The 22,157-nt window shown below is 37.3% G+C and overlaps 2 protein-coding genes and 1 pseudogene across 4 annotated transcripts in view; 2 read left to right on the top strand and 1 right to left on the bottom strand.

Moving 5' to 3' along the window:
- The window catches only part of LOC138842626 (uncharacterized), a 31,064-nt gene extending 11,096 nt beyond the window's left edge, over positions 1 to 19,968 (top strand). The window contains exon 5 of the mRNA XM_070045208.1: positions 17,800 to 19,968. Coding sequence (XP_069901309.1) covers positions 17,800 to 17,877 — 78 coding nt within the window. The 3' untranslated portion in view covers positions 17,878 to 19,968. The remainder of the gene's footprint in view (positions 1 to 17,799) is intronic.
- DNAJB4 (DnaJ heat shock protein family (Hsp40) member B4) overlaps positions 1 to 22,157 on the top strand; it is a 40,891-nt gene that overhangs the window by 5,941 nt on the left and 12,793 nt on the right. The window lies entirely within an intron of this gene.
- LOC115858398 (U6 spliceosomal RNA) lies at positions 11,528 to 11,627 on the bottom strand (annotated as a pseudogene).

Genomic DNA, 22,157 nt, shown 5'->3' with positions numbered 1-22,157 from the left:
TTAACCACTGGACCTCCAGGGAAGTCCCCCTATGTTGATTTTTTTAAGTACAGCCCACACTTGAAAACCACTGAAATAAAAAGTCTATATGCTCCATCAGATTTTTGCTTATTTTTAATGCCTTGCAGTTTGTTCTCTAGTTGTTATGGGCATATAGTCTTGAGAACTCAAGCTCTAGAAACATTTTCTGTTTTTGAACCTATCTACTTTTTGTTGATATAGGCTAATGGCAATGTTAATTGAACAGGACCACCAGCATCATCTGGGGGTGCTTTTAAAAATGTGGATACCTGGGCCCCACCTGGATGTAGTGAATCATTTTTATGGGAAATTACATTTTTTTAAATGTGTCTTAGGGGAATTCCCTGGAGGTCCAGTGGTTAGGACTAGGTGCTCTCACTGCCAGGGGCCTGGGTTCCATCCCTGGTTGGGGAACTAAGATCCCGCAAGCCATGGGGCATGGCCAAAAAAAAAAGCATCTTAGATTCTTATGCTCATCAAAGTTTGAAAACTGACACTTTATGCAAAAAGTATTTAATAAGTATTTACATAATTAAGCTGAATTAAAATTTGTCTCCCCAGCTAGACTGTAGCAAATGTTCTGAATACAAAGATCTTGTCCTTTCCCGTTTCCCCTCTGTGTAAGAGAGGGCTGTGGTCAAGGACTGGCTTTTACTCTTCGGCTTGCCCAGTATGGCTTAGTGCTTTTCTTTTGGTAGAAGGCTGATAAATATTGAATTGAGTTTTATATGTAATCATACTTATTTTGCTGCAAAGCTAGAGCTGAAAACAAATTGTTGAATATGTGGTTACGAATGTTGGGGGCCTTCGAGACTAGGTGGCACAGAAGAGTAGCTTCACTCGAACTTTTCCTAAGAACTTGGAAAGACTTTGAGGATCGTCTGGTCCATTTCTTTCATTTTATGGAGGAAACTGTGACCCAGATTGCTTGAGTGCTATGTACAAAGTGACAAGATTAATTGCAAAACTAGAGCCAAGACTAGATTCCTAGTCCAGTGCTCTTTATTTCATGAAATAAGTTCTCTTTGAAGCAGCAGTGATTAGGTTAAGTTTCAGATGGAGGTTTTCTGCTTCTTAGGTACAAGGGGAAGAAAACTCTGTGCACAACCAGAAACAGCTGATTTTTAAAATCAGGACATTTGCCTTTACTCACATTTATTTTTTGAGATAGATCACTAGAAGATGGAGGATCTTTGCCGATGAAATCCTTAACTGAAGATGGGTGGGTGTGAGATATAGAACTCACTTGGCATACAATTTTGTTGCTGTTTTTAGTGGAACTTTGCTTCTCTGTCCTGACATTTCCATATCTATAGCAGTGATCTCTTTGGAATTTGCCTTCTGATTGTTTGTTCTTTTATGTTGCTTCATATTAACAGATATTCTCAGTTCATTTTTAAAAGAGTGTATTTGAAAGGACTTGAGAAGGAAAAGAAGGAATAAAAAATTTTAAAGTATCTGAAATTACTATTTTCCTGTGACTTAACCATAATATTCTTCATAACAGATTATCTAATTATAGTACCTAATAATACAAATACTAAATTTTCAAGATAGCATGGTAGTTTATTTTCTAAATTTAAAAGCATATCGGGACTTCCCTGGTGGCACAGTGGTTAAGAATCTGCCTGCCAATGCAGGGGACACGGGTTCGATCCCAGGTCCGGAAGATCCCACATGCTGTGGAGCAACTAAACCTGTGAGCCACAACTACTGAGCCTGCGTTATAGAGCCCGAGAGCCACAACTACTGAGCCCACGCACCTAGAGCCCATGCTCCGCAACAAGAGAAGCCACCGCAATGAGAAGCCCGCACACCACAATGAAGAGTAGCCCCCCACTTGTCTCAACTAGAGAAAGCCCACGTGCAGCAACTAAGACCCAATGCTGCCAAAAAAAAAAATAATTAAAAAAAAACTGTATAAAAGCATATGAAGTCTACAATAAATTCCTTTTATCCAGGAGACGTATTACTTTTATATTCTTAACAACCTTGCTTTTTTAACTGTACTTTGATATAAGTGAAGATCAAGAGATTTTATTTTAGTTAGAGTCTTTAAATGGTACACTCTTTAAGTGCAGGAGCTGCCTTATTTACTTTTTTTTTTAAACTTTTGAATTTTTTTTTTTTTTTTTCGGTACGAGGGCCTCTCACTGCTGTGGCCTCTCCCGCCGCAGAGCACAGGATCCGGACGCGCAGGCCCAGCGGCCACGGCTCACGGGCCCAGCCGCTCCGCGGCACGTGGGATCCTCCCGGACCGGGGCACGAACCCGTGTCCCCTGCATCGGCAGGCGGACTCTCAACCACCGCGCCACCAGGGAAGCCCTAAACTTTTGAATTTTATTTGTTTATACAGCAGGCTCTTATCAGTTATCCATTTTATACATATTAGTGTATATATGTCAATCCCAATCTCCCAATTCATCCCACCACCACCATCCCCTCCGCCACTCTCCCCCCTTGGTGTCTATATGTTTGTTCTCTACATCTGTGTCTCTATTTCTGCCCTGCAGACCAGTCAGGAACTGCCTTATTTACTTTTGAGATGAATATACTACCTGGCATCTAGTGGATGCTTATTAATCTATTCATTTATTCAGTTCAGTGAAAATGCTGGGCATTGTTCTAGGTGTTAGATATACAGTAGTGAACAAAATAGACAAATACCCTTATCCTCATGGACCTTATTCTAGTGAGTGAATGTTGAATGAAACCATGAATCACTTTGGAAAGACTATATTTTCAGATCGTAATTTGCATCACTCTAAAAAGGGTTAGCAAATTCCCTGGCGGTCCAGTGGTTAGGACTCAGCGCTTTCACTGCCAAGGGCCTGGGTTCGATCCCTGGTCAGGGAACTAGGATCCCACAAGCTGCCTGGTGTGGCCCCCAAAAAAAATTCTTTGAAGAATTAAAAAGCTTAATCAGACCACTCATTCATTTAAACATTTATTTCCTTGTGTGAGTATGTAAAATTATTTGAAATAATTACATAACTGCCAGTCATTGTCATCCTAATTGTCATTCAGTTCTTGTGTTCTGTTTGTAACCCTGAGTAAAATGTTCTATTTGTAACTCTATGAGTAAAGGCCTCAGTTGCTAGCCCGGCTACAACCAGGGAACTTCATCAAAAATCAAATACCACTGAGTGCCTCTGATTATGCTGGCCCAAAACTCCGTACACACCGAAGTCCTAGTTGTTTACTTGTTTGTTGTCAGTTTTTCACACCGTAGTGTGAGCTCCACAGGGTGTATTTTAGTCACCACTGTATCTTAAGTGCATAAAATAATGTGTCACATAGTAGATGCTAGTAAATATTAATAACTCAATCCTTGACCACTGAAAATGCAATTTCTTCCCTACTCATAGCTACAGCCTACATCTAATCTTCATCCAGACTACTCAAACAATAAAAATCTTCAATTCCAATATTCTCTCAAGAAGACCTCTTATTATTTTAATAGCCTGTTTACTGATGTATTCCTTCTGTTCTTCTAGTCTTTTGACACTTTTCTTTTTTTTCAATCTCTGTTACTTCCTGGCCTTATTTGCCAGTCACTTCAAGAATTCTCAACTCCCATTCCCCTTTGTCTTTCAGTTACGTCCACTCTTTAAATCTACTCTAAACCACTTAAAATAGACTTTGGAGTTAGTTAAGCTTCAGTTCACCATTTGCTACCTATGTGCCAAGTTATTTAACCTGGCCATGTTTAATCTTTTTTGAGTCTCATTTTGTTCTTTGTGCTCTAAGCATTGTTATGAAAATTAAATGAGATTATGGTAACCAGATACAATTGCCTATAAGTAATGAAAACCCTTATTAAATAATAATAAAAAGTCCAGGTGCAGAGTCACTCTAGGTCTGGTTGATTTAGCAGCTCAACAATACATGAGGTATCCATATTTTTTTCATCTTTGCCCTCTGCCATCCTCATCATGTGGCTTAGTGCCCCTAATGATTGCATAATGGTTGCCACAGTTCCCAGTGTTATGCAGGCATGATTGTAAAGTGGAAAAAGAAAGTTTCTTCCCTTTAAAAACAAGGAAACACTACTACCTCCTTCCTCTCGTTGCTCATTGGATTAACGTTGTGCTGCTCAGAGCTGAATCACTGGCTTACTCCAGCAAGTATCATACTTGGTTTTGAATAATTAAGATTCAACTCCTCAGGCTGAGAGGCCTTACCTTATTAGTAATAGTTATCATTACTACTATATTTGTAAATCTTAGGACTCTCTCCTTGGACCCTTTTTTTTTTCTATCTACATTCAATCTAGTATACTCTCCTTTAGTCTTGTGGTTTTAAAGTTCACCTCTACTGATATTTTGTCTTCCCTCTGTACTGCCTCTATTAATACCAAACTCATCCAAATGCCTATTGGACATTACCATTTATAAGCTTAACTGGCGTCTTAAACTTAATATGTCCAATATTGAACTCTCCAATTTCCTCCTGTAGCTCTTCTGTCTTCCTATTTTAGTAAATAGCAATTCTGTTCTTTTAGCTTGCTGAAGCTGAAAAACATTGAGGTCATTACTGATTTCTCTCACATTCCACATCTGATTCATCAGAAAATCCTATTGACTCTACCTTTAAAATAAAGTAGGACCTTCACTGCTACATCATGGTCCAAATCACCTGAACTATTATTGCAATACATTCTTAGTCTTCCATCCTTGCCCGCCATGCTTCTCTACTCCAGATGCCAAAGTAATCCCATCATTTTTCTGCATAAAACTCTCCAGTGGCTTCTCACCTTCCCTCAACTCAAGTCAAAGTCTTTAGTGGCCTGCAAGGCTATACACGACCTAGACATCTATTATTTCTCTGACCATTTCCCAATCCCTTCCCCACCCCTACCCCATCATTCTTAAATAACCAAACCTCAAAGATACCTGGCATTCTCTCACCTCTAAGCTTTTGAATGACCCCCACATATGTATATAGCTTTTCCCTTTTCCTCTTTCAGGTCGTGGTACAAATGTTTATTTTCTCTGTGAAGCCATTTCTGGCCACCCCATCTAAAATTTTAATTCTCTTATTTCCCTTTCCTACTTTTTTTCCTTAGTACCTACTACCATCTAACATTACATATAGTATTTTTTTAATATTTTTAATTATTAAAAAATCTTTAAAATTATATCTTCTTCATTATAATGTAAAGTATATGAGGCAGGAATTTTTGTTCATCTTTTATCCCCAGTACCTAGGAAGGTGCCTTGGCATATGGAAAATCCTTAATAAAATGTTTATGAAGAAATGAATAAAATGAATATTGATTCATCTTATCATGGTTTCTGGTTTTGGCTAGGTCCTCAGTGAGATTTAGTAATCCTTTACTTGTTTCTGATTAGTTTCCTTCCTAGTTCACTTAACTGCTATGTCAAACCATTACCATTCTGTGTCAAATGCCCTACTTTTATTCTCAACTCCTTAGTTGCAGATGTCCTTTTTAAAAAATTTTAAGAGGATTGATAGCATCTATAAACTTTTTAGTCTTCCTAGTCTTCTTGCCTTCAAATTTATAATTTTTTCCTTATTTATTTTCTCTTAATCTCAGAGCCCTACTTCTTATTTTGTTCAAATTTCATCTATTTCCAATCTTGGCACCAAACCCTCCTCCCTCCTATTTCCTCTGAGACCTTAATTAAACAATTATTTCATTTCTTATGTATTTATATATATATATATATATATATCTCATTTTCCTCTATATTTTTTTCTCTCGACCATCTTTTTTTTTTTTTTTGGCTGCATTGGGTCTTTGTTGCTGCACGTGGGCTTTCTCTATCTGCAGCGAGCGGGGGGATACTCTTCATTGTGGTGTGTGGGCTTCTCATTGTGGGGCTTCTCTTGTTACAGAGCATGGGCTTCAGTAGTTGCGGTGCGTGGGCTCAGCAGTTGTGGCTCGCAGGCTCTAGAGCGAAGGCTGAGTAGTTGTGGCGCATGGGCTTAGTTGCTCTGTGGCATGTGGGATCTTCCCAGACCAGGGATCGAACCCATGTCCCCTGCATCGGCAAGCGGATTTTTAGCCACTGTGCCACCAGGGATGTCCCTCACTTGACCATCTTAAAACTTCCTTTATCCCTACTTTATTACAACTCTCTCTTCTTCCCTCAGATGACTTTCTTTAAAAGCTTAAATTTACTATTCTATTTTCATATCTCTCTTATTGTTCAATTCACTGGATTCTGGCTTTTGCTTTCATTGCCCACAATTCCATCTACATCATAGGATTGTTGTGAAAGATTAAATGAGGTTATATGTATTAAGTTTTAGAATAATGCTTGCACATAGTTAATGTTTGAGTGCTTACTATGATTAGCTATAACTACTGAAACAAAAATCATTCGCACTCTAGTGGGTACTTTTCTATCACCCTTCTTGACTTTCCTATATCCTTCATGAAACACTGTCCTCCTTTTGGTTTCGGGACACCAGTGATATCAAGATGTTTTCAGCTCCAAGTAACAGAATTTCTTTAACAATAAGACCAATGATAGATGGTTCTAATATTGATTAAGGGATGCAACAACACTATCAAGGACCCAGGCTCTTGCTTTCTTTGTACTCTAGCATTCTCACTGTGTCACAGATGTTTACCTTCAGGATTGTAAGATAGCAAGCACCGTAGTTTAATCATCCCAAAGCAGAAAGGCAGTCGGTGCTGGGGTTTCTCTGGGGTAGGTATCTCTTTATGGGGAAGACAGTCTCCCCCAGAGTTCCCCAAAGCATTTCACTTACATCTCATTGGCCACCCCTACCCCAGTCACTGGCAAAAGGAAATGTGATTACTATGATTGACTTAAACTAACCATGAGTCATTCCCCAGGGGCTGGCGGAGGCACTGACCTTCCTTGAGTTCATTACTCTATTCTGGAAGAAACTAGATATCTGTTATCCAGAAAGAAGATAGGAATGGCTTTGTGGTTCATAATCAATAGTGTCTGCCATACCATTCTCACCTGGTTGATCTCTGATTGTTCCTTCTTAGTGTTTTTCATTTTTTCCTCTTGATTGATGTGTCCCCTAAATGCTGGTATCCCAAAGTTCTGGCTTTGATTCTTTCAAAAATTATTCTTCTACCCTTTAAAATAACACCTGTGTTATGATCTTTTCTAAATCTTTATCTCCAGCTAAAACTTCTTTCCTAAGCCCCAGTTTAGAATATCCAACTGTCTCCTGGACATCTTCATCCACATTCAATTCAATTGAATATTGTTGTGCTAGGTTTTTAGGAGTCAAAAAGTAAATAAACCTTGCCCTGTATGATCTTACATTATAGTTGGAACAAGTTATTCCAACACAGGTAGTAATTAGGAAGGCAGTTTTATCAAGCAATAAAATTTTCCAAGTATAGAAGTAGCATAGGGACTTCCCTGGTGGCACAGTGGTTAAGACTCTGCACTCCCAGTGCAAGGGGCCTGGGTTTGATCCCTGGTCAAGGAACTAGATCCCACATGCATGCCACAGTTAAGAGTTCGCATGCCACAGCTAAGACCCGGCACAACCAAATAAATTAAAAAAAAAAAAAAAGAAGTAGCATAGGTGAAGCGGTTATAGGAAACTAAATGGAACTCATCTTTTCTTCAAATGTACTCTTCCTATATTCTATACTTTAATTAGTAGCACAACTCTGCATACCTTTGGCCTAATGGTTAGGATTCCGGGCTTTCACTGATGTGGCCTGGGTTCACTCCCTGGTCAGGGAAGATCTCGCAAGCCACATGGCCAAAAAAAAAAAAAACAACAACAACAAAGGGGCTTCCCTGGTGGCGCAGTGGTTGAGAGTCCGCCTGCCGATGCAGGGGACGCGGGTTCGTGCCCCGGTCCGGGAAGATCTCACGTGCCACGGGGCGTCTGGGCCAGTGGGCCATGGCTGCTGAGCCTGCGCATCCAGAGCCTGTGCTGCGCAACGGGAGAGGCCACAACAGTGAGAGGCCCGCGTACCGCAAACAAACAAACAAACAAAAAGAAAACGAAGAAGAAACCAGGGCAATCTAAAATCCTTCCAAATCCCCCACATAAAGTTGGTTGGCAAATTGTATGTATTCTACCTCTATTAAATTTGCCCATTTGTCTTTTTATATCATAGTCATCATACTTTAGGTCCTTGTAATTTCTCATTTCATTGAATTATTCGCTCAGTAAAAGTTAATTGAACAGCAATGTATAACAAGGCTTTATAGTAGGAAAATGTTCTAAAAAAAAGAAAAAAACCCCAAAAAACAAAAAACTGGGTTGTAGGGAGGCTACAACCCAGTGAGTAGGGCATAAGCAAGCAGATGGTTATGTAGTTGTGATAAGTGGTAGAGATACTGAGAAAAATGTGGGAACTTGTGTTCAGTGGAACCTAACCCAAGTTGGGATCAGATTTGCCCAGTTAGAGACTGAGTCTCCAAGTAGTACTAAGCTGAGTATGGAGTGGGGAAGAGGGAAATACACACATACATACACACCCCACTCAATTTATACATACGAAAGAAATATTACTTTAAAGACATTATTTTGGGTGACTGTGTAGTTTTCATTTTGCTGTTGCTTAAAAATAATTTTTTAAATGATCATAATTAATTTAGATTATCAGTAGTAGTACATACAGTTGATCCTTCATATTCACCAGTTCTTTACTTTCAAATTTGCCCACTCACTAAAATTTATTTGTAACCCTGAAATCCAGGGTGCTTTATTGGCCATTTGCACATGCATGTGCATGAGCTGAGCAGCAAAAAAAATTTGTCTTATGTTCCCAGCTGATATCCAACAAGGCAGTGCTTAGCCTTCTTATTTCAGCTCTCTTTAACTAGTCTTTGTAGTCTATTTAGTGCAGTTTTGCATTTTCGTGCCTTTTTTTTGGTGATTTTACTGTTTAAAGAGATGTTTGAATGTGGTGCTGAAGTGCTGTCTGACGTTCCTAAGCGCAAGAAGTCTGTGATGTGCCTTATGGAGGGAATACATGTGTTAGATAAGCTTCATTCAGGTAGGAGTTACACTGCTATTTGACCATGAGTTCAGTGTTATAATAAATAAAGTGTCTTCATTACAGAAATAAATGGGAAACAAGGTTATGTGTTCATGAGTTGACTTAACCCAGCATTTTCCTTAGGGGCAATGATTCAGTATTTGCTAAAATTCAGCATTCACGCAACTTTATAGAATATAAATATGTTAAATAATGAGACAGGATAAATTTGACTTTGGGAACCAGCCAAAGTCATTTATGGCCAGGAGTGATGAGTTAGATGGTCAAGCTGAACAACATAGAGGTATGATTAGAGGTATGATTAGTTCTGTTAGATTCCAATGAGAAATTGGGGATAGGCAAATATAATTTAAAAACTGCATGACTCAGCTCAATGGCATTAATATTAATCACTATATTGATATGGAGACTTTTATTCTATAAACATATATGGGGTGCCAATGTTCCAGCTACAATCTGAGCACTGTGTTTTTCTATCTTTGCAATGGGAATAAAAAAGCAAGACTAATTTTAATTGGAATGACCATCTAGATTCCTACAAGGTACTAAGATCCGTTCTTTATATTCTTTACATTTGCAGTATGCGGTTTTCTAAAATTGTAGTTAAAATAAAAATTGAAACCATTTTACGCCCCATTTACAAAATTTATCCTTTTGATTTAAGAGAAAAGCAAATTGTTTTTTCGCAAGCTAATAAAACTCTGAGTTGTGTCTAAATCAGTAGTTTCCAAACTTGGAGTGTCCATTAGTGTCACACTAAGGGATGGGGGTGGGGTTTAGGTCTCATCAAAAATGGAGATGCTGAGACAGCATGCCCCTCTTGATAAACATCTCACTTCACTACCCTAAGTTTTCTAATATATTCCCCTTAGCGAACATGCCCAGGTTGAGAATTTTAGTTTACAAGTTTTATTTTACCATCAGCCAGGCTGATGTTTTATAAGCTTAAGTGTTTACGGTGAAAACTTTTTTTTTTTAATTTGCTAGATATAACAAAATTTTATTGTGTTCACTGCTGCTTTAGCCTGCCCTCTCCCTCCAGTTAAAGGATAATTTGTATAAAGCAGGGGTTGGCAAACATTTTCTCTTAAGGGCCAAACAGTAAATTTTTAGGCTTTGTGGGCCACACAGTCTCTGCTACAACTACTCAACTCTGCCACTGTATGGGGAAAGCAGCAATAGACAATAGGTACTATTTTATGTTTATATTGTATGGGAAGGGATCATGACTTAGACTGTTTTGATCTCAGTAACTGTTGCCTTTACTTGCTGATTTAGCCTAATAATAAAAGGCTATATTTTAAAATATTAAAAACTCAAACATTAAAACCCATCCACTTAAATTATTCTTGAAATCCTACTTTTTCTTTTACCTATAAATGTCCTCCTTTAAGCAATTACAGTACTTTGGGCTCATTGTATTTGGAGTTAGGCAGTCGATGGCCTAATTTTATAGCAGTTGGTGGATACTATACAACAAGTTGGCTTATTTTATACATGTGCTAATACTTAATATTTGGTACGTAGCAATAAAGTCTTTGAATCATATTTTAGTCTCCACAGTAGCAGAGGTTTAATTAGTTATGCCTGCACAGGTGCAACGTATTATAAAGATATTTCATACTTAAGGTTAGGTACTGATTTAAATTTAAAATAAATCATTTTAGGGACTTCCCTGGTGGTCCAGTGGTTAAGACTTCCAGGGGGCATGGTTCAATCCCTGGTTGGGGAAGTTCCGCATGCCATGCAGCACGGCCAAAAAAATAAATCATATTATTGAGTTGTAAACAGTTGGAGAGCTAAACAAACTTGCGAGATAATCAGTTTATTGCAATCTTGCCTAAGAGCCTAACAGTTTGGCGAAACAGCAGCTTATCCTCTCCTTTCCTGCTTTACCTCTGGGCTACAATCATTTTTTTTTCCCTCTACTACTTGTCTTACCCTGAGGAGCTGTTGGTTTCACTTTGGCCACAGAGTGCTCTCCTCTCTGGCCAGCCAGTTAAGTTTTCCAGGTGATTCTGATGCCTTCCCTAGCTACTTGTGAGAGGAGAAACTTTAGAAAAGAATAAAGTGAAAATCGCATAAATTCCTCATTTCCCAGTGTTGCTTTTACTTTCAACACTGTGAAAGCATATACTGAGTGAGCATGTGTAAATAGAACCATCCCCACTACTTTACCCTAAAAGTAAAGTATTACTTTGAAAAAGTCCTCACAAAAAGTCCTTTTTTTGCAGATGAAAAATGGGATGTTTTGTTTTTCAACTTTACTGAGATATAATTGACAATATTGTAAGATATTTAAAGTGTGCATTGTGAAAATTTGATATATGTATACACTGTGAAAGGACTTCTCCCCTCTAATTGAAACATCCATCACCTCACATATTTATCTTTTTTTTTTTTAGCCGTGCCCCGCAACTTGTGGGATCCTACTTCCCCAACCAGGGATTGAACCTGGGCCCTCAGCAGTGAGAACTTGGAGTCCTAACCACTGGACTGCCAGGGAATTCCCTCTATCTTTTTTAAAATATATAATGCTTCACGAATTTGCGTATTATCCTTGGGCAGGGGCCATACTAATCTTCTCTGTATTATGCCAATTATATGTACAGCTGAAGTCAGCACTGGAATACTATTTTATGAGTAAAAATGAACTTTTTAAAAATTTTATTTTATTTTATTATTTTATTTTTTTGCGGTATGTGGGCCTCTCACTGCTGTGGCTTCTCCCATTGCGGAGCACAGGCTCCGGACGCGCAGGCTCAGCGGCCATGGCTCACGGGCCCAGCCGCTCCATGGCATGTGGGATCCTCCCGGACCGGGGCACAAACCCGCGTTCCCTGCATCGGCAGGTGGACTCTCAACCACTGCGCCACCAGGGAAGCCCAAATTTTATTTTATTTTTGGCCACGCAGCATGGCTTGTGGGATCTTAGTTACCTAAGCGTGGAGTCCGAACTACTGGACCACCAGGGAATTCCCAGAAATGAACTTTTCTTTATTATTCATCTGTTAAGATTTGGTTTTCCCTAAATATGCATGTCAGAGATGTGTATGTATGATATACTTAAGTTTATAGGTTAAGGTTTCTGAAAAGTTGGATCATAGCAGTGGGAATTGGAAGGAACCTCTAGATCTACACTGTCTAATACAGTAGTCACTAGCCACATGAAGGCAAGTGCCTGAAATGTGGCTGTCTGAACTGAGATGTTGTGTAAGTGTAAAATTCACACTGGATTCTGAAGACTTAGTACAAAAAAAAGAATTGTAAAATATATCTTACTGATAATTTTTTATTGACTACATGTTGTAGTATATGATATCTTAGATTTATTGAGTTAAATATATACATTATTAAAATTTCACATTTCTTTTATTAAAATGTGGATTATAAAAATGTTTCAGTAACACATGTGGCTTGCATTTGCAGCTCACTTTATTTGTAGCTCGCTGCTGGACAGCACTACTCTAAGTTATGTGATCTTTCAACATAATCAAATACCAATTTACAACACCTATTTAAAGTGACCTAGAAACTCTATAGTTTCTTTTGGCTTTCTGATTCAATATTGAAAAATATTGTACAGACACTTTCTTTTTTTTTATTAATTAAAAAAAATGTGGGGGGGGCCACACTACGCGGCATGCAGGATCCCAGTTCCCCCACCAGGGATTGAACCCACACCCCCTGCAGTAGAAGTGCGGAGTCCCAACCACTGGACCACCAGGGAAGTCCCAGAACACTTTAATTCTAAGATGTTAGGAAAGTATGAGATTAGCTCACTGTATATTCATTAGTCCTGTGGTAAGATTTTCAGTAACTTCTTATAAAAGAGGGTTAGAAAGAAGGGCAAGTTATTATTGGGCTATTTTATTAGGAAACTTTTTAATATCACCACAGAATAAAATCAGTTCTACACTCCCCAAAAAGGAAATGCTTTTTTAAAAAGCAGAAAATATTTCTTATGCCTGGGTATCTCCAGATAACTCTAGTATTTTTTATAAAATGATTAAAGCAGTTTTATTTATTTTAAAGGCATGTACTTTAAAAATTTGTTTTAATATTATTTTAAATCTTTAAATTTTAACAGTAAATACTGTTAAATTGGTCAAACTTAATGTGTAAATTCTATTATAGTGCTTTGTGCCAGGAAAAGTATTGTAAAATCAAGCAATGAAGGACTTCCCTGGTGGCGCAGTGGTTAAGAATCCACCTACCAATGCAGGGGACACAGGTTCAAGCCCTGGTCTGGGAAGATCCTACATGCCGTGGAGCAACTAAGCCCGTGCGCCACAACTACTGAGCCCACACCCCACAACTACTGAGCCTGTGTGCCAAGAGCCCATGCTCCACAAGAGAAGCCACCGGAATGAGAAATGAGAAGCCCATGCACTGCAATGAAGAGCAGTCCCCACAATGCAGGGGACATGGGTTCGATCCCTGGTCCGGGAAGATCCCACGTGCCGTGGAGCAACTAAGCCTGTGTGCCACAACTACTGAGCCTGAGTGCCACAACTACTGAGCCTGTGTGCCACAACTACTGAAGCCTGTGTGCCTAGAGCTCATGCTCCGCAACAAGAGAAGCCACCTCAGTGAAAAGCCTGTGCACTGCAACAAAGAGTAGCCGCCGCTCACCACAACTAGAGAAAGCCCGTGTGCAGCAACGAAGACCCAACAAAGCCATAAATTAATAAATTTGAAGTACACATATAGTACACCAAAAATTTTAAATAATTAAATAAATAAAATACACAGAGAAGACTGGCACAAGAAAAAAAAAGCAATGACACAGAATCAAAACTTGGGAATTACTAATATAACTGTAGTGATTAAAGTACTGGGAAATTTAGGCGGTATAGACAGTATTCCAAGGCGAATTATGATTGATAAAGCTCTTCTTCCTATCAACTTTTTAGGTTAGTTCGACATCTTTTACTGGTGCTCTTGGAAGCTTACAAATATTAATGAAATTTTTTACCTTAATAGAATTAATTTCACTAGCTTAGTAAGACAACTAAAAAAGTAATTTCACTAGCTTCAAAGTAAATTGGCACTTAAGAAATGAAGCAAGCTTTTGAATAAAGTTTATTTCAAAGACCTAACAAGTTAGCACTTTTTTTTTTTAGCACTTTTGAAGAACATGAACGAGCAGTCATTAAGTAAAAAAGTGACATTCAAAACTTTCAGCAATCTGACCGTAACTTTTATCTGTCAGCTTCCTAAATCATACGATTTAATCTGACCACTCTTTTTGCTGTATCAAATGATTTTATGCTTTTTGCTTCTGGGCTTTGAATTCTTGGTCCAAATCACAAACCCTCGCCCTTCCTCTCTTTCTTTCTAAATTGTATCAATCTTTCAAGATCCTCACTTTTTTTTTTTTTTCTGAAACCTTTCCCATCCCCACCACTCTGCCCAAAATGAGCATATAATTAACATTTGTATAGTATTTTACTTTTCGTAAAGCCCTTTCCATATTGTCTCATTCTATATGTCAGTCTAATGAGGTGGATGATGTTATTCATTTTGGAGAATAAGGGAATAATACCTGATTTTTCCAGAACTTTGTATAAACGCTGAGTAGCAAAACTAAGAATACTGGAACCAAATCCACTCATTCCAAGTTTGATGCTCTTTCCTCTCTGCCTCAATGGTCCCTTTACTCCTATAATAGTTACATAACACCTATTTGACCTTTAATTGTTTACTGTCTTTGTATCAAACTAATTTGATTGTCAGCTATAGATTTGAAGGGATATGTACAGATTTGTACATGGGGAATGGGAATAAATGGAAAAGATGATGAGAGCTGAATACATCTCGATAATAGAATCAAAGAGGTCATTAAGAACTCCTTACCAGGCCATTTGCTTTTCTGAAAGCATTATATTTTTTAAAGTATGATACCCAGACTTTCTTCTTTTCCTCTAGCCAAAATAACTACCTACCCTAGTGCCAAAATTTTAGTATAATTTTTAAAAGGGAGCTAAAAAGAGAGGGCTTCCCTGACCACCCTGGCTAAAGTAGCCACTTTCCATCTCTGTCTTAGCAACATTTAAAATTTTTCTTTAAGGTACTTCAAATTATCTGAAATTTTATTATTTATTTTTTAACTTGTTTATTGGTTGTCTTCTCCCACCAGAATATGAGTTGAATGAGAGCAAGGATATTGTCTGTCTAGTTTATAGCACATAGTATGCACTCAGTAAACATTTGCTGAATGATTGAGATACTTTATTAATGGAGAATGTTCCCTATGGTCATAGCCATCAGATACTGTAAAATGGGCACTCACATGCTATTATTGACTGCCTAATTCCAAATTCAAGTCCAAATTACTGTAGTTACCCAAAGAAGGACATTTATCGTTAAGAAAAAAGACAGGGTTTCCAGAACAGTTTAATTTTAAGTAGATGGCATTTAATGACTTAAAGACACTTGCCTTAAGTTTGCTTTTTCTGTTTTGTAAACGTGGATGGAGTAAGAAATGAATCTTTTCAAAAATTTTTAATTTTTTTCCCTAAAGTTAAAGTTGCATTTGTAACCATGACAAAATTTTTAGGTTTTATAACTTATGCTCAAAATTTGAAGCCTTTCCACAGGAATGAGAATATAGAATCTAAGTTCCAAACTAGCAGTCAAGCAATTTGCTATAAGAAATCTATGATAATGATTCCTCAGTGCTGGAAGGACTTTTAGGAAAGTATAAAATGTAGAGGTAAAATATATTCTATTATTAGATGGCCATAGTTTGATTATATGTAATTATTTAGGTATTATCTAAAACGCAGGCCAAATATTAGGACACCAGCCTGGTAGTACTCCTTATGTTAATATTGGAACAATGTCTATTTAAGTATTGTTTAAAATATCTTAACTCAGGCTTCCCTGGTGGTGCAATGGTTAAGAATCTGCCTGCCAGTGCAGGGGACACAGGTTCAAGCCCTGGTCCAGGAAGATCCCACATGCTGCGGAGCAACTAAGCCCGTGTGCCGCAGCTACTGAGCCTGAGCTCTAGAGCCCATGAGCCATAACTACTGAACTCACGTGCCACAACTACTGAAGTACGTGCGCCTAGAGCCTGTGCTCCACAACAAGAGAAGCCACCACAAGGAGAAGCCCGCACACCGCAACGAAGAGTAGCCCCCGCTCACCGCAACTAGAGAAAGCCTGCACGCAGTAACAAAGACCCAACACAGCCAAAAATAAATAAATAAGTAAATTAAAAAAAAATTAAAAAATATCTTAACTCACTATTAAATTGCTAGCCATTGAAAAGCTCTTTGAAATCTTATCACTACTTTCAATATCAGATATGTGTGCATATATATAGATTACATATGGGAAAGCATACGGAAGTGTTTGATAAACTGTAAACTAATATATAACTGTTATTATTACAGAGAAGACATAGCACAGTTTTGTTGTTGTTGTTTTTTGGCGGTACGCGGGCCTCTCACTGTTGTGGCCTCTCCCGTTGCGGAGCGCAGGCTCAGCGGCCATGGCTCACGGGCCCAGCCGCTCCGCGGCATGTGGGATCCTCCCAGACCGGAGCACAAACCCGTGTCCCCTGCATCGGCAGGCAGACTCTCAACCACTGCGCCACCAGGGAAGCCCCACAGTTATTTTTTTAATACTAAGAGACTAAAATTCAGTGATGAAGGTCTGAAAAGGGAACATGGCAAGGGGCATGATCTTAGAGGATGCCTGCCTGAGTCCTTTGGGGGTGATTCTGGTAGTTACTCTAATGCATTATACCAAGTAAAATTTCCTCAGTAAAGAGAGATGATTGGTCAATAGACCTTCAAGTGGTAGCAGAATAGTTTGTATAACTTAAAATAATGAAAACAACTTATATGTATACGTCATTATATAAATTTTAGTGCTTTCATGTGTATTATTTGATTCTCACAATAACATGTGTGAGATAGGAATTCAAAGAAATTAAATGATTTGCCTAAATTACCTACTAAATGGCAGAGCTGAGATTAGGAACCAAGCATTGAAATGCTTAAGTCTTTATTATTTAACTTATACTTTAGACATTTGTAGCCCCTTTATGCTAGTCCACTAGTAGGAATTGACGATTCAGTGATAAATAATAGTTTTCCCTAGGCATCTTTCAAGTAATATAGTACGATTGAGGTATATGAGGCAGCAACAGAAATCAAGGCTGGAGGGATTTTCTGACTCTCAAATCAAAGATATATATTTTAAAAATATAAACACAACTTTTTATCCATTTATTTTTAAATTGACAAATAGGCTTTATTTTTTCGATCAGTTTTATGATCACAGCACGATTGAGTGGAAGGTACAAAGATTTCCCATAAACCTCCTGCTTCTAAACATGCATAGCCCCCCCCCATTATCAACATCTCCCACTAGATGGAACGATGAACTTATATTGATACATTATTATCACCCAGAGTCCGTAATTTACATTAGGTTTCACTCTTGGAGTTGTATATTCTATGGGTTTGGACAAATATATAATGACATTTGCCTACCATTCAGTATTATACTGAGTAGTTTCACTACCTTAAAATCCTCTGTACTCCACCTATTGATCCTTCCCTTTCCACTAACCCCTGGCAACCACTGATCTTTTTATTGTCTCCATAGTTTTGCCTTTGCAAAATGTTACATAGTATGTAGCCTTTTCAGACTGGCTTCTTTCACTTAGTAATATGCACTTATTTAAGTTTCCTCCATGTTTTTATATGGCTTGATAGCTCATTTCTTTATATTTTCTTGTTTTTAAATTTATTATTTTTTTCTGCCTGCCAATGCAGGGGACACGGGTTCGAGCCCTGGTCTGGGAAGATCCCACGTGCCGCGGAGCAACTGGGCCCGTGAGCCACAATTACTGAGACTGCGCGTGCGATGAAGAGTGGCCCCTTCTTGCCACAACTAGAGAAAGCCCTTGCACAGAAACGAAGACCCAACACAGCCATTAATTAATTAATTATTTTAAAAAATTATTATTTTTTAAACTCATTTCTGTTTAGTGCTGAATAGTGTTCCATTGCCTGAATGGGATTTTACCACAGTTTATCTATTCACCTACTGAAGGACATCTTGGTTGCTTCCAAGTTTTGGCAGTTATGAATAAAGCTGCTATAAACATTCATGTGCAGGTTTTTGTGTGGATATTGGTTTTCAACTCCTTTGTGTAAATACCAAGAAGCATGATTACCAGACCACATGATGGATGTATTTTTTGTAAGAAATCACCAAACTTTCTTCCAAAGTGGAAGACATTCCTGTCATCAATGAAAGAGAGTTCCTGTTGCTCTACGCCAGCATTTGGTATTGCCAGTGTTCTGGATTTTTGCCATTCTAGTAGGTGTGTTATGGTATCTTATTGTTTTAATATGCATTTCCCTGATGACATACATTGTGGAGCATCTTTTCCTATGCTTATTTGCCGTCTGTATATCTTCTTTGGTGAGGTGTCTGTTAAGGTCTAAAAAATGTTAACCCATTTTTTAACTGAGTTGTTTGTTTTCTTATTGTTGAGTTTTGGAGTTCTTTATGTATTTTGGATAACAGTCCTTTACCAGATATGTCTTTTGAAATATTTTCTTCCAGTCTGTGGCTTGCCTTTTCATTCTTTTGACAGTGTCTTTGTCAACAGAAAATTATAATTTTAACAAAATCCAGCTTATGAATTCTTTCTTTCATGAATTGTTCCTTTGGTATCATATTTAAAAAACATTGCCAAACCCAAGGTCATCTAGATTTTTTCCTATGTTCTAGGAGTTTTATCATTTGCATTTTACGTTTACGTCTGTGATCCATTTTGAGTTAATTTTTGTGAAGGGTATAAAGTCTGTATCTAGAGTCATTTCTTTGCAAGTGGATGTCCAGTTGTTCAAACACTATTTTTTCTCTATTATATTGCCTTCAATCCTTTGTCAAAGATCAGTTAACTATACTTACATGAGTCTATTTCTGGGCTCCCTATTCTGTTTTATTGACCTTTTTGCCTTTCCTGATCTATTGTTCTTTCACCAATACCACACTGTCTTGGTACGGTATTTGAAATACACTGCATTTGAATACAATGGATGCTACCTATATGATGTCTTAATGATTCTAAATTTAACAGAGAGTCAAGATGAGTAAGTAGAAAATAACTGGAATATTTGGAAAAAGCCAATTCTTCTTAGTTGGATAGCTTTTCTGTGAGTGGATGTATATGCTTGTAAATAAGGGCATTTTGTTATACATATGGTATAGTAATCATTTTTCCAGGAAAAAATTCTTCTAGTTCATATGATGAAATCATTTTTATCATTACAGTAGCTAACACTTGCATGGACTGCACTATCCACATTTAAGTGCATCAAACATTTATCTCATTTAATCCTCATAACAGCCCTGCAGAGTAGGTGTTAATGTTAATCCCATTGGACAGATAAGGAAACTGAGGCACAGAACGGTTAAGTCCAAGGCCACACAACTAGTAAGTGGTGTTGCCAGGATTCTAATACAGGCAGTCTGTCTCCAAAGTCTGTGCTTTTACCTACTACACTGTCAATATTCCCTGATAAACCTTAGCAAATTTTATAACCACTATTCAAATATCTCAAGCACTGTTAACAAGGTATAATAGAGCCTCAGTTTGCTTATTCTTGGGATAAGAAGTATCAGGGAATGGAAGTCATAATTTACTAATATTAATACTAAATGAGAAATTTCAGTTCTGAATGTACCGAGTTAACTAAATATTGACAGAAAAAGTTTTCAGCAGGAACAACGGTAAACTATTAGAAATCATTTGTATTCAAGTATTGCTGTGATGATCTAAATTTTAATAGTAATTTCTTCTGAGACTCTAGAAGGCTTACTGTCTTTATCTGTACTAATTTTCTTGTAAACTGAGAAATGATTTGTGAATTGAAGAAATAAAACTTACTTTTTTATTGTCTGTGAATAAAGCCAAAGTAGAAGGTGAAGATTGTATCAGTTGAATGACTAGTTTTATACTTTCAGGGTTTTTTTTTTTTTTTTTGCGGTACGCGGGCCTCTCCCGTTGCGGAGCACAGGCTCCGGACGTGCAGGCTCAGCGGCCATGGCTCACGGGCCCAGCCGCTCCGCGGCATGTGGGATCCTCCTGGACCGGGGCACGAACCCGTGTGCCCTACATCGGCAGGCAGACTCTCAACCACTGCGCCACCAAGGAAGCCCCAGGGGGTTTTTTTGTAGTTAAAATACTATTATCTTTAGCTCTCATTCTCTAAACATGTTTAATATTTAAAACTGTGGTGATAAAATCAGAAAGGACACATACTTCTGTAAAAATAATTTCTCTGTACTTATTAAAGCATAATATCCCAAATAAGGACGTTTTATTAAAGTTATTAAAAATAAAATGTAATGTCATTAGAATATTTACTTAATTCTGGCCCTCGACTCCCTAAAAGAGAGTGATACACTTCCCTCAAATATATTATTAAGCACAAAAGTTTTGTTGCTATTAACTTTTATAAACAAAATAATAAACATACTTAAGTTTTATGATTTTATTGAAAAAATTAAAATCATTTCTTTAAAATACATTGTAACTTGTCTTTCAGTTAGAGATGAACCACGTCTACCCCAGCATGAGAACTTGACCTTGTAAACTATAAACATTAAAAAGAAGAATCTCACTCTTTGTAATTTTCTTTTAATAAAGGGAAGAGAATTGTGTTTTCATGGAATAATCTCATCAATGTTTGAGTAATAAAAATAAAAAAATACAAACACTAATTTCATATCCTTGTTAAAAATATAGCAGCCTTAAAGAAATTAAAGAAAAAAAAAGGGGTGTTCCTAACTCGTTAGTTTTTGTTCTCTTCAAATTTTCTGCCACACATACACATACCTATAAAATTAAATAAGCACTGATTTATGTGATTTTTAAACAGTGTTTCAAATAGACTTATTATGTAATTTTTTTGTTTTTATTTTTACTTTTAAAAGCACACTTATTAGATGAGCTTTGCTTACATCTCTGCTCCATTTTCCCTACAGGCTGCCATTACTCTTTGCTTTACACACTCTATTTTTGTCATGATAATTATTTACAGGGATGACAATTGCTCTTGCGCCCCCCCATCCCCCCCAAAACAACAACCCACATTCATCTCATCTCAAACAAACTTGGATGAAGAAGATTGAATGTAAAGTGATTGTGTAATGGATTTTCAACTTTTAAGTGTATGTAAGAGTAAAATGTCTCTCAAGTACTATGTAGTATAATAATGACCACATTGATCCATTACCCTATTGCGTGTAATTGCAATGGGTATATTTGTATATATAATTTTTTCTTTGAATTATTTCTTAAGAAATTTCCAGGTATATTTACAGTGCTTCTAAAATCATTTTAAATAACCATTCCCAAATGTTTGAAAGAATTATTTACACTGCTCATTTTACCAAAACCTAGCTAGATTATTTTACCAAAACCTAGCTAGATTATTTTACTATTTAAAGTCTTAAAATTATAATTTCTTCCGTATTAACTTGGAATTTCCAAGTTGAGGGGAATTCTTGCATTTCAACACTACTACTATAATCCTTTTGTGTGCTTATGATATTCGAAAAAAATATGAAAATCCTTTATCACCGTTCTCTATGTGTGAAGAGCCAGATTTCTTTCCATTTGTTAACATGTAATGCATTTTTCAGAGATGTGAAAGATCTAGCCTTTGGGTTCTGAAATCAGTTAATATGTCAAGTCCTGATAATATTTCTGGCTCTCTGAAAATGATTGAATCAGATAAGAATCTGTTTTTTTTTTTAGTTCCCAGCATTACCCACCAGAACAATTCAGAATTTTCATATTACTATACCAGTGTTCTTTGGTAATAAATATTTAAAGGAACTCTCTTGGAAATTAATTCTAGAATAGATGATTTTTATTATATTTTTACTCTACTCTCAATGCTGATCATTGCGCTGGATTCCAACTTGCAATATGCTTTTTTAAAAAGCAGGAGTCTTAAGGTGACTTTGGATATTAGCATTTTTCCTTAAGTTTTCTGGATTTGAAAGTTTATCTTTTGACATTGACTATTCCTTGGTGGGACTAAAAAAAATTGCTGAATAGCTGACAAACCTCTGTAACCTGTAAGTAGGCTAGATAAATACGATACCT

Source organism: Globicephala melas, chromosome 1, assembly GCF_963455315.2.
Source record: "Globicephala melas chromosome 1, mGloMel1.2, whole genome shotgun sequence".
Classification (NCBI taxonomy): Eukaryota; Metazoa; Chordata; class Mammalia; order Artiodactyla; family Delphinidae; genus Globicephala; species Globicephala melas.
Note: the sequence above shows the minus strand (reverse complement) of the source record. Positions and strands in the feature narration are given on the sequence as shown.